This window comes from Chiloscyllium plagiosum, unplaced genomic scaffold, assembly GCF_037043375.1.
Source record: "Chiloscyllium plagiosum isolate Xiang-an unplaced genomic scaffold, Cpla_swu_hap1 HiC_scaffold_25, whole genome shotgun sequence".
Taxonomy (NCBI): domain Eukaryota; kingdom Metazoa; phylum Chordata; class Chondrichthyes; order Orectolobiformes; family Hemiscylliidae; genus Chiloscyllium; species Chiloscyllium plagiosum.
This window is the reverse complement of record NW_028270163.1, coordinates 2,047,346-2,059,773: the sequence shown is the minus strand read 5'-3', so window position 1 is coordinate 2,059,773 and position 12,428 is coordinate 2,047,346. Positions and strand designations below refer to the sequence as shown.

Here is a 12,428-nt window from a genome sequence, read left to right as displayed (position 1 = left end):
TGGGCTCCATCTCCACCTACGTTTACACCTTCACCCCACACAACACCATTTTCAGTACATACACCAACCTTTTCCTAGCTAATTTCTGTTCTGAAGAAGGGTCACTGGGCTCAACACTGGGCCCAGCTGGGATTGTAAGGTTTCACCTATAGGAGAGGCTGAATAGGCTGGGGCTGCTTTCCCTGGAGCATTGGAGGCTGAGGGTGATCTTATAGAGGTTTATAAAATCATGAGGGGCATGGATAAGGTAAATAGACAAGGTATTTTCCTTGGGGTAGGGAAGTCCAGAACTAGATGGCATAGGTTTCGGGTGAGAGGGGAAAAATTTAAGAGACCTAAGGGGCAACTTTTTCATGCAAAGGGTGGTGCATGTATGGAGTGAGCTGCCAGAGGAAATGGTGGAGGCTGGTACAATTACAATATTTAAAACGCATCTAGATGGAAGGGCTTAGTGGGATACAGGTCAAGTGCTGGTAAATAGGACTAGAATAGTTTAGGATATCTGGTCAGCATGGACAAGTTGGACCAAAGTGTCTGTTTCTGCGCTGTACATCTATATGACTCTGCTTTCTCTCCACAGATGCGACTAGACTTGTGGGAGACATCTATTGTATGCCTACTCTGTCAAATCTTTCCATGATTTTAAAGACTTGCATTAAAGTGAACTGAATCAATGTACAATTAACATCCTCCTGGAAACCATAAATTGATGTAAAGTAGCAGTAAATCAATACAAACAGCAGGCCATCTGCTTTAGTTCCACCAACAATTTTATAAAGCTTACAATTTAGTTACATAAAGGAAACTACCTTCAGCAGATAATAGGGGAAGCAAGAGGATCAGGAAAAGGTGACTGTGGGAAACACAGGCCATGATGAGGTGCAGGACACCAAATTAAGGCCAATCGAACAGAGATTGATCGAGGGTGGAAATGGTGACTGAATTTCTCGGCTGTGGTCAGAGAGGATGTGAGTCAGAAGTGATAAATATGAAAGGTTAATTTCAGTGTCATATAGACATTGAGGTCTACAGCATCCAGTGTTCAACAGTTTTCATTTTTGGTGCCGTTAAGCAGTTCTGGGTCAACTCCCTTTCTGGTGACCTGGGCTTGGGGAGGATCCTCAGGCAATGACTTTGCTATTTCCTGGAACAAGTAATTTTTGTCAAATTTAATCTGTTTAATGCTCTTGGAATTTAATGAAACCTCACCATATAGAACACTCATACAAAGCATCATGAGGCATCTCAGGCAGTCAGAGAATCTTCACCCAATCATGAGTAAAAGAGAGGTTTACACACCTTCACTAATGAAGCACACATTGTCAAAGCACAGAAACTTACGGTCAGCAAATTCTAACAGAGCAGCGAGCTCTGCTGGTATCTCCAGCAACCCAACATCCTGCAGAGACAAAGAGAAAGATATTAATTGAGAAGGTGACAATAGGTTTATTTGTCTGTGTGTGTACATTTGTGTCTGTTGCGTGTATGTTTTTGTTTGTATGTGTTTCCATCTGTGTGAGTGTGTGTATGCATGTCTGACTGTGTGTGTGTGTGTGTGTGTGTTTTTGTGTAAGTGTGTTTGACGTTTACAGTGCAGGAGATAATTTGACCCACCGTGTCTGCACCAGTTAACAAATATCTGACTGCACTTATCCCATTTTCCAGACTTTGCCTCATAGCCCTGGAGCTATGACAATGTAAGTGAATGTCTAAGTACTGTTACATTGTTATGAGAGTTTATGATTCAATTACCCTTTCCAGCTGAGTGCTGACTCCCACCGCCTTCTCCTTACTCTCCTCTTAGCCTTCTACCTCTTATCTTAAATTGACGTCCCCTGGTTATTGATCTCTCTAATGTAAAAAGTGCCTTCCCATGACCCTCATGACGTTATAGACCTTTACCAGGTCTGTTCTCAATCTTTGGTGCTCCAAGGCAAATACCAGTCTACCCAATCTTTCCTCATAGCTCAGATCTTCCAGCCCAGGCAGCATCCTGGTTCATCTCCTCTGCACCTTCGCTAATGCAATCAATCCTTCCTATAATATGGCGAACAGAAATACAAGTAGTACTACAGTTGCAGCCTAACAGTCCTTACTACAATTCCAGCATAACGTTGCTGCTCTTGTATTCTATGACTTGGCTAACAAAACAAACTATCTTTATATGCCTTCCTAACCACCTATCTACCTGCCCTATCACTTTCACGGATCTGTGGACATGCACACCAAGTTCCCTCTGACCTTCAATACTTTCCAGGGCCCAACCATTCATACTGTATTCCCCTTGCCTCATTAACCCTTTCCAAGCTTTTCCAGGTTGAAGATGTCACTGTTATGTTCTCTTGACATTCTCCTGCATTGTATAGCTGTTCTCTTCACTATTCATCTCCCTACCAATAAGCTGCAAGATTCAATGTGAAAAACCAAGGGACCTTGCAGTGTGTTAATGCAGTCTTTGGAAGGAATCTCTCAATGAGAATTGCTGACACAGCCAGGATAATCTTATGATTGGATCTACTTATTTCTGAGTGGGACAGCATTGATAATCAGCATTGTTCGTCGATGTTGATGGAATCATAAAATTCCACTTTTGTTATATTGGATTTTAGGATTTTCACTGGAATTATGGGCATGACATGTCAATGTGCATCTTTAGTAACCACTGAAAATGGAAAATCAGCATCCTTACTGAGGATTTATCAAAACTTGTATAAGGTAAACTTTAAAGAGCATGTGACAGCAAGCTCAATTCCTGGTGCTCACAGTTACCTGACCAGATTAATGTCCTACACTATACCAGATTAACACACTCAAAAATTAACATTAACATGTTTATAACTTGAGATGTAAGGTGTGTGATTTGCCTAGTTTTGAATATAGTTTATTTTCAAATTTGGATTTGAACTAGTGGCATGTCGGCTTGGTTTGTGTTCTGAAAGCATTCAATAATCAACTTGCAAGTACTTCTGTTGTCACAGTGATTTCATTTCAAACAGTATGAGAAACACTTCCTGGGGAATCAAGAGGTCTGGTTTAGAATGGGAGAATTTGAGAGTGTACAACATAAATTGTACAGTGCTCATAAATAAGATTCTGGAATTTTTGGGGGATGTTTGGGATAACTCCTAAAACTTTCTGAAGTGGTGTGGAGGGAGAAGCAAAAGCTTTTGGGTTTTAGTAGGACAGTTGGAGAGGGCTCAAAAAAAAGATTTACCAGGATGTTGCCATGCCTGGAAGGTTTGAGTTATAAGGAGAGGGTGATAGGCTGAGACTTTTTTCACTGGCATGTAGGAGGTTAAAAACCTTAGAGGTTTATAAAATCATCAGGGCAGAGATAAGGTGAATAGCAAACGTCTTTCCAAAACAAGATGGTGTATGACGTATTTTTAAGGTGAGAGGAGAAAGATTTATTAGGGACCTAAGGGGCAGGTTTTTCACACACAGGGTGGCTCGTATTTGGAATGAACTGCCAGAAGAAGTGGGAAATGCAGGTACAGCTACAACGTTTAAAAGACATTTGGATAGGTACATAAATAGAAAAGGTTTAGAGGGATATGCAAGTAAGCGGAGCTAGTTTAGTTTGGGAAACTTGGTTGGCATGGAAGAATTGGATCGAAGGCTGTTTCTGTGTTGTATGGTGCTATGACTCTATGAACATCCTGACCTGACCTGTATCATACATGTGATTTGTGAAGTCATTTGTGAAAATGAAGCTCCACATTGAGAGCTGAGTTATGTAAAATTGATACTGATATAATAAATGGTCAACCTCACAATGCCCCGACAAAAAAATCTGTCCATCTGTCGTCTTCTGTATTTTTTAAAATGTTACTTCTGTTTATTTCTGGCCATGGTTTCCAGCTCTTGCCTGAGTATATTTGTGCTGTGCTGTCTCTTTGTTTACCCTCCTTAGTCTATTTGAAACATACAACTATCAATAATCTATTTACATTAATAAAGCTGACACATCCAACCATGATCTTGTTATCAACATTGCCTAATATATATATCACATCAAATACATGTAAAATATATCACATCAAACAGAAACATTATTCCAGAAATGTACAGGAGGAAATTAATTTAAATTAGTGTAAACTATTTCTGAAGGTTACAGTTTATGGAAAACATAGTAGAAGGAGTTCGCTAATCCATTGTCAATATGCCAGTGATTACATTTGGTCAGAACTGTGTACTATAATACCATTACCGTTACCCCACCTTTTCCCCATTTTTAAAAATCCTTCCTTTCCAAATACACATTCGAAGCTCTTTCAAATAATGTTATAATCTTTCACTCTTTAGATATATGTTCATTATCTGAAGTTCACGTTTTGGGAAAATATTGCTCCCAAGTTCATTCTTCTGATGATCCTTCTCTATGGCTCCTTGTTCATTCCAATAAATCACAGAAAGGTTGATTTATGAGAAGCATGCAGCACAGAAGGCAGCTGCTCAGAGCCATCATGATGGCTTTAGCTCTTTGAAAGAACAAACGTACGTGATTCCACATTATTACTTCTTGACTGTAAACCAACAAGGCCCGCATTAGCAAGTATCTTTCCAAAACTCCTTTAAAATTATTTATGGAATTAACATTTATTCCTTTTCAGGACTGGTATACAGTTTCAAATCTTCCCTTTAAAACTGGCCACAACTGCAATGCAATATTAAAACTGTTGTGAAGTTCACCATTTGTATCTAATCACCTCTTGATTTCGGTTCCTCTGCTCTGTTGGGAAATTTAGTGTATATGTTCTTTGCTTTGCTTTGCTTTGCTTTTCTTTTATCCTGATTCCTGTTCCCTGATCATACAGCTTCACGCTCCTGATGTTAAACTACATTGTCTATTTTCCTGCCAACTTCACCAATTTATTTTTTATCCTCCTCATTCTGCTGTATTTGATTAGTTTGGAACTTGCATTTGATCAAAGTCCAAGATCATTTTGCTTGTGTTTGAATCATTTTTATTAATGGGAAACAAAAGATCTCCAAGGACACACCCATAACCCTATCCTGACAATATGAGAATGTGCTTCAGTCCCTGGTCAGTTCTCCATCTATGCACCATATTGCTTGCAAAACATTATATTTTAAATTCGTTTTTTAGTTTTTGTAAAATCCCAAAATATACATTTCATTTCTCTGCGTTGATGTGTATCTGCCTATTCTGCTGACCTGGGGTTTTCCTCCTATAAAATCCCATACTCTTCCTTTCACTTTCACATTTTTATGTAGGCAACAATCTTCTCTGCCTACGTGAAACTTTTGTAATAAAATAAAATTAAAAGCCATTATAACACAGATCCACAGGCACCCTCACTTACACATCCTACCGATCTAGAAACGTTTCTGTCTAAAATAAAACAAAGAACTGCAGATGCTGTACAGGACTTTGGTTAGGCCACATTTGGAGTACTGTGTGCAGTTCTGGTCGCCTCACTTTAGGAAAGATGTGGAAGCTTTGGAGAGGGTGCAGAGAAGATTCACCAGGACGTTGCCTGGAATGGAGAATAGGTCGTACGAGGATAGGTTGAGAGTGCTAGGCCTTTTCTCATTGGAACGGCGAAGGATGAGGGGTGACTTGATAGAGGTTTATAAGATGATCAGAGGAATAGATAGAGTAGACAGAAACTTTTTCCCCGGGTACAACAGAGTGTTACAAGGGGACATAAATTTAAGGTAAAGGGTGGAAGGTATAGGGGAGATGTCAGGGGTGGGTTCTTTACCCAGAGAGTGATGGGGGCATGGAATGCGCTGCCTGTGGGAGTGGTAGAGTCAGAATCTTTGGTGACCTTTAAGCGGCAATTGGATAGGTACATGGATGGGTGCTTAAGCTAGGACAAATGTTCGGCACAACATCGTGGGCCGAAGGGCCTGTTCTGTGCTGTATTGTTCTATGTTCTATGCTGTAGATCATAAAAGAAGAACAGAAACAGCTGCTGAAACTCAGCAGGCCTTGCAGCATTTGTGGGAGAAAGCAAAGTTAACATTTTGACTCTTCACCATTTCTGATGACGGGTCACTGGACTTGAAATGTGAACTCTGCTTTCTCCCCACAGATGCTGTCAGACTTGCTGAATTTTGCCAGCAACTTCTGTTTATGTATTTATATTCTTTGTTGTTCTCTGTCCAGTTACTTCCTTTGTGAAAATATGTCTTAATTTTTCAGAATACGCTTCAAGTTTTTGGTACATTATCTACTGTCTTCTGAGTTCACAGATAAAGCTTCCACACATTCCTTCATAAACTGTGATATTAAGTATGAGGAAGAACAAAGAGTGAGAATTGTTTGGCATAAACTGGCAGAAAAATTAGTAATATTGCTTTCAAAATGGTTTATGTATAAGTGAGTGGCACAGTGGTTAGCACTGCTGCCTCACAGCGCCAGAGACCTGGGTTCAATTCCCACCTCAGGTGACTGTGTGGAGTTTGCACATTCTCCCAGTGTCTGCATGGGTTTCCTCTGGGTGCTCTGGTTTCCTCCCACAGTCCAAAAATGTGCAGGTTAGGTGAATTGGCCATGCTAAATTGCCCATAGTGTTAGGGGCAGGGGTAAATGTAGGGGAATGGGTCTGGATGGGTGTGCTTAGGCAGGTCGGTGTGGACTTGTTGGGCTGAAGGGCCTGTTTCCACACTAAGTTATCTAATCTAATCTATCTAAAGAGTTGGAGAACTGGAGCTGGCACCCTAATGTTAGCACCAAAGGATTTGTTTTCTCCGAAACAAAGATATTGCAGATGCTGGAGATCTGAAATAAAAGTAGAGAAGGCTGCAGAAATTTAGCAGGTCTGGCAGCATCTGTGAAAAAAGAAACTGAGATATGTTTCGTGTTCAATTTGGCTCTCCTTCAGAATGAACTTAGTGACATGAGACAAACACAATTCAGATGATAGGCTATGCCAGCCAAGTGGAGCAATGGCTGAGGCTGTGGAAAATTTCTACAAGTTAAAGCAAAGGGCAGTCTGATGTCACTGCTCAATCCAAATGTATCAAGGGCAGTTGCTTACTTCAGAGAACTTGACAATTGGTTGAGTGGATTTTGAGGACCGTATATCAAAGCTGTAACCAGGTGGATCACAACCACTGACACTTCAAATAGAATCCAAGCAGAGACTTACAGAAGTAGCTGTGTTGCTCTCTTTGCACTTTGCACTACTGTCTGGAGAGCTCGTTAGAGAGTTCTGTTGCCTCCTCCAGGAAGGATCAGTGGCATTAAATGCCAATCAGGCATTTCATAAGATAGACCACAAGACCATAAAATATAGGAAAAGGATTGGTCATTCAGCCCCTTGAGTCTGTTCTGCCATTCATCCATGGCTGATATGTTTCTCAATCCCATTGTCCTGAAACCATCAATCCCCTTACGAAATACAGAATCTATCTAACTCTGTCTTAAATACACTGTTATGGATCAGACCAAGCCCTCTCAAAAATTATAAAGATAGCCGAGCCCCCAACTTTTTCTCATTTTTACAGGCAAGTGTAAGGCATTCCAGATGTAATTCGATTGGCTTGAAGCTAAAAACACTTTATTCTTGCACGAGAGCTAAAATACAGACAAAATAAAATTTTTAAAAAGCTTAACTCTAAGAAATACTTAACATGTCAATATATGTTAACTACCACTGACTGGCTGTTCCAAGATCGTAATATCCCATAAACACACCCTTGGCAAAGTTCTAGCAGCAGTAAGAGAACCCCAGCATTTAGGTGTAACAGAGAGGAATAAGAGCTGCTACAACCAGCTTCAAGACCCCAGCATCTGCCAAAAGTTAAACTAAAATCCCAGTTCTGTGGGAGCTTGACCCCACCCATTCATGCTACTTCTGTGGTTCCAGCTTTAAAAAAGCTCCAAGGCCTCATAAACTGTTCATTTTATTGACTTCGAACAGACCACTCAAGGCCTCTGTCTCAACATCTCTTCATTAAAAAAAAAGGTCAAAATCCACCTCTTAAAGCCATAGTATTGTTACATCTCCCCTCTTAAAGAAAATGAAAAATCAATGTATAAAGGTGGCTTCATTTTAAAAACCTTTAATCGTATGCTACTAGTCCACTACAATACATATACATTATTATATTCTAAGCACGCAGATATTCAATGTTGCAGTCCATTTCGTCTGTTCCTTCCCACCATGGAAAGTCTCAGTCTTCACTTAGCAAAGTCATGACAATGTATCGGCAATTCGGTTTTTTTGTTCTGCCACATGCATAAATTTTTAAATTAAATGAGTGCAATAATAAGCTCCATTTAAGAAGTCTGGAATTTTTATCCTTAACTTTTTCCAAAAACTTTAAGGAGTTATGATCAGAATAGAGTATAACTGTCTCAGACATATTACTGGCAACTTAAATATTGAAATGATGCAACAGCAACACCAAACTCAAACTCTCTTTCTCAATTGTGGAATATTTCTGTGATGAACATGCAACTTTCTGGAAAAACACCTAATAGATCTTTCAATCTTCTTGTCATCTTCTTGTACAAGTACAACACCAACATCTTTATCACTCACATCAATAGCCACATTGAATGACTTTGTGTCATTAGGTGTAGTCAACACAGCTTTCAGGTTGGCAAATGCCTTCTAACACTCTTCCATCCACTGAAATATTATGCACTTCTTCAGCAGGTTAGTTGTTGGAGCAACCACTTTGCTAAAATTTGGTATGGACTTCTTACAAAATCCACTCAGTCCCAGGAATTGTAGTACTTCCATCTTCAGTGGTTCATTCTGGGAAACTCACCAATAATCTTTGTTTTCACATCCTGTGAGGCTATCTGTCCATGTCAAATGACATGGCCCAGGAATGTGACTTGGGCTTTTGCGCAATCTTAGCCAGGTTTATCACCAAGCCTGCCTTCTGAAGTTGATCAATTAAATGTGATAGATGCCCTAAATGTCTTTCCATGTGTGACTAATCAGAATATCTATGTACACCACACAATTGGGTAATCCTGAAATTATCTTATTGGTTAGTCTTTGAAATGTTGTTTGCGCATTTTCCATACCAAATGGCATGACTTTCAACTGGTACAGTCCATTCAGTGTCAGAAAAGCCAAAATTGTCTTCAGTATTTTGGATAAAGGTACCTGTCAGTATTCTCTGAGTAAGTCCAACTTAGAAATATAAATAGCTTCTTCTAATTCTCAACATCTTCAATTCTCTCGGCAGAAGAGGTCACTGCAGATGCTGGAGATTGGAGTCAAGGTTAGAGTGGTGCTGGAAAAGCACAGCAGGTCAAGCAGCATTCAAGGAGCAGGAAAATCGCCATTTGAAGGGCTTTTGCTCGAAACGTTGATTTTCCTGCTCCTCGGATGCTGCCTGACCTGCTGTGCTTTCACAGCACCACTCTAATCTTGACTTTCAATTCTCCTCAAGTTCAAACTGTGGAATAGGATATGAATCAGATTTTGTAACTGAATTGACTTTGCGATAGTCCCCACATTAGGTACCCTCTGGTTTTGACATCATTATTATGGGTGAAATCCATTCACTGCAACTTACTTTAAATATTTGAGATTTTGGTGAAGATTTGTAGTTCAGGTTATGGATCTGAAAGCATTTACAGGAAAGCCACACATACTGACCAGATACTCAACTACAGGAGCAACCATCCCAACACCCACAAATGGAGCTGCATCAGGACATTATTTAAATGGGCCATAACACACTCAGCAACCAGGAACTATGAGAAGCTGAGGTAAAACACAAATACAATGTATTCAGGAACAACTGTTACCCAATAAGCACAGTCCACCGATTCCTGCACAACAGATCTTAAAAGGAAGACACAACATGTCCAGAGACTCTAGCCACCCTACCATACATTAAAGACATTTCAGAGTTGACGACCAGACTACTCCAGTCCCTAGGTGTCATGGTGCCCACAAACCTACAACCACATTGAAATAGCTCCTGATGAATTTAAAGGAGCCCATACCCACAGCCAACAGAACGAGCGTCATATACAAAATACCCTGCAAGGACTGCAACAAACATTTCATTGGACAGACGGGCAGAAAACTAGCCACTAGGATACAGAGCTGGAAATGTGTTGCTGGAAAAGCGCAGCAGGTCAGGCAGCATCCAGGGAACAGGAGAATCGACGTTTCGGGCATAAGCCCTTCTTCAGGAATGGGGAAAGTTTGTCCAGCAGGCTAAGATAAAAGATAGGGAGGAGGGACTAGGGGGAGGGGTGTCGGAAATGTGATAGGTGGAAAGAGGTCAAGGTGAGGGTGATAGGTCAGACTGGGGTGGGGGCGGAGAGGTCAGGAAGAAGATTGCAGGTTAGGAAGGCGGTGCTGAATTCGATGGATTTGACTGAGGCAGGGTGGGGGGAGGGGAAATGAGGAAACTGGTGAAATCCGAGTTCATCCCTTGTGGTTGGAGGGTTCCTAGGCGGAAGATGAGGCGTTCTTCCTCCAACCGTCGTGTTGTTGTGGTCTGACGATGGAGGAGTCCAAAGACCTGCATATCCTTGGTGGAGTGGGAGGGGGAATTGAAATGTTGAGCTACAGCGTGGTTGGGTTGGTTGGTCCGGGTGTCCCAGAGGTGTTCTCTGAAACGCTCCGCAAGTAGCCGGCCTGTCTCCCCAATATAGAGGAGGCCATATCGGGTGCAGAGGATGCAATAGATGATGTGTGTGGAGGTGCAGGTGAATCTGTGGCGGATATGGAAGTTTCCTTTGGGGCCTTGGAGGGAGGTGAGGGGGGAGGTGTGGGCGCAAGTCTTGCACCTCCTGCGGTTGCAGAGGAAGGTGCCGGGAGTGGAGGTTGGGTTGGTGGGGGGTGTGGATCTGACGAGGGAGTCACGGAGGGAGTGGTCTTTACGGAATGCTGATAGGCGGGAATTGAACCCGGGTCTCTAATCACTGTGCCACCCACAAATATTGACAATCTTAAAAACCAATGAAACAATCTGATGCTTTGGGGATATAAGAGCAGAGACAGTTGAACAGTTGAGAGGAGAACTGCCAAGCCCCAGCATGTAAAAAGACTGCCCAAAAGAATCCCCAAGAAGAAGAAAAGAAGAAAAAATGAAAGCTGTCTAGTTTTGAGATAAGAAGTTTTGTTTTGTAAATCGTAATGGGAACTTTATCGGACCAGTATTATATAAGGAAAGGTAACAGATAGGTTAGAGTAAGGGATTGTAAATAGTTGTTAGTTAATTATTCTCTGTTTAACTTTCAGAAATAAAGTTGTTAATTTTTACTTTAACTAGTTCTTGGTCTATTGAATTTTCACAGATTACTGCACAGGATAAATCTTTTCTGTGTTGCTGGTTTTAAATTCAGCAGGGGAGTTTACCCCATGTCATAATTATGGGTGCTCGGGTCTGGGATTTGAACTAGTTTAGACAGATTTGAGTAGATTTAGGGGTATGGAAAATCCCAGCAGATTTAAACACTGATGATGTTACCTAGCATGGTGACGAAACGTCTGAGAACAAACCCACCAGCTCAGCGAGCAAACTTACAACTTAACTTTGATCATGTCATCTCTGAGTATACTTTCAATCTCTTTTTGAACCTGTGCTAACTTTAGAGAGTTAAGTCTACAAGAATGTTGCTTATTTGGAACAGCATTTACTATATCTACATCATGCATCAGAGTAGTACTTCTCAGCTTATTCCCACATGTGATTGCAATAACTCTCATTTTGATTTTCCAATGGAAGGTAACTCAATAATTTAAACCAATTTTTAAGAATTTCCTCAATGTCCAAATGAATTTGAAGAATGCACAATTCAGAAGCATCTGAATTTGATTCTTCATTCTGTGTTGTAACCAGTGACACATTCTCCTTTTGCTTTCCTTCCCGATCAAAATACCTTTTGAGCATATTCACATGACACACACTGTAAGATTTCTTCCTATCTGGCATTCTTATTAAATAATACACCACACTTGACTCACAAATCTTGCTTTTAAAGGTTCACCTATCACTGGAAATAACACTAACACTAATCTCCACTCGCGAAACAATGGAATTTTGATTTTATGTCTGTTTCCCGTTTCATTTCATAGAACATAGAACATAGAAGAATACAGCGCAGTACAGGCCCTTGGGCCCTCGATGTTGCGCCGATCCAAGCCCACCTAAACTACACTAACCCACTATCCTCCATATACCTAGAATCATTGAAGAAAGGATTGGGAAGGTGATTCAGGAGATGAGTGACAGTAATAGGGTGGTTGTTATGGGGGACTTTAACTTTCCTGATATTGATTGGGAAAGCTATAGCTCAAGTTCGTTTAATGGGTCAGTGTTTGTTCAATGTGTGCAGGAGAGTTTCCTGACACAATATGTAGACAGGCCAACAAGAGGTGAGGCCATACTGGATTTGGTTCTGGGTAACGAACCAGGCCAGGTGTTAGAATTAGAGGTAGGTGAGCACTTTGGGGATAGTGACCATAATT

General features: G+C 40.9%; 1 protein-coding gene across 1 annotated transcript in view; it reads right to left on the bottom strand.

Annotated features, from left to right (window-relative positions):
- myo15b (myosin XVB) overlaps window positions 1-12,428 on the bottom strand; it is a 267,080-nt gene that overhangs the window by 240,826 nt on the left and 13,826 nt on the right. Inside the window, exon 3 of the mRNA XM_088000375.1 lies at window positions 1,342-1,399. Coding sequence (XP_087856501.1) covers window positions 1,342-1,399 — 58 coding nt within the window. The remainder of the gene's footprint in view (window positions 1-1,341; window positions 1,400-12,428) is intronic.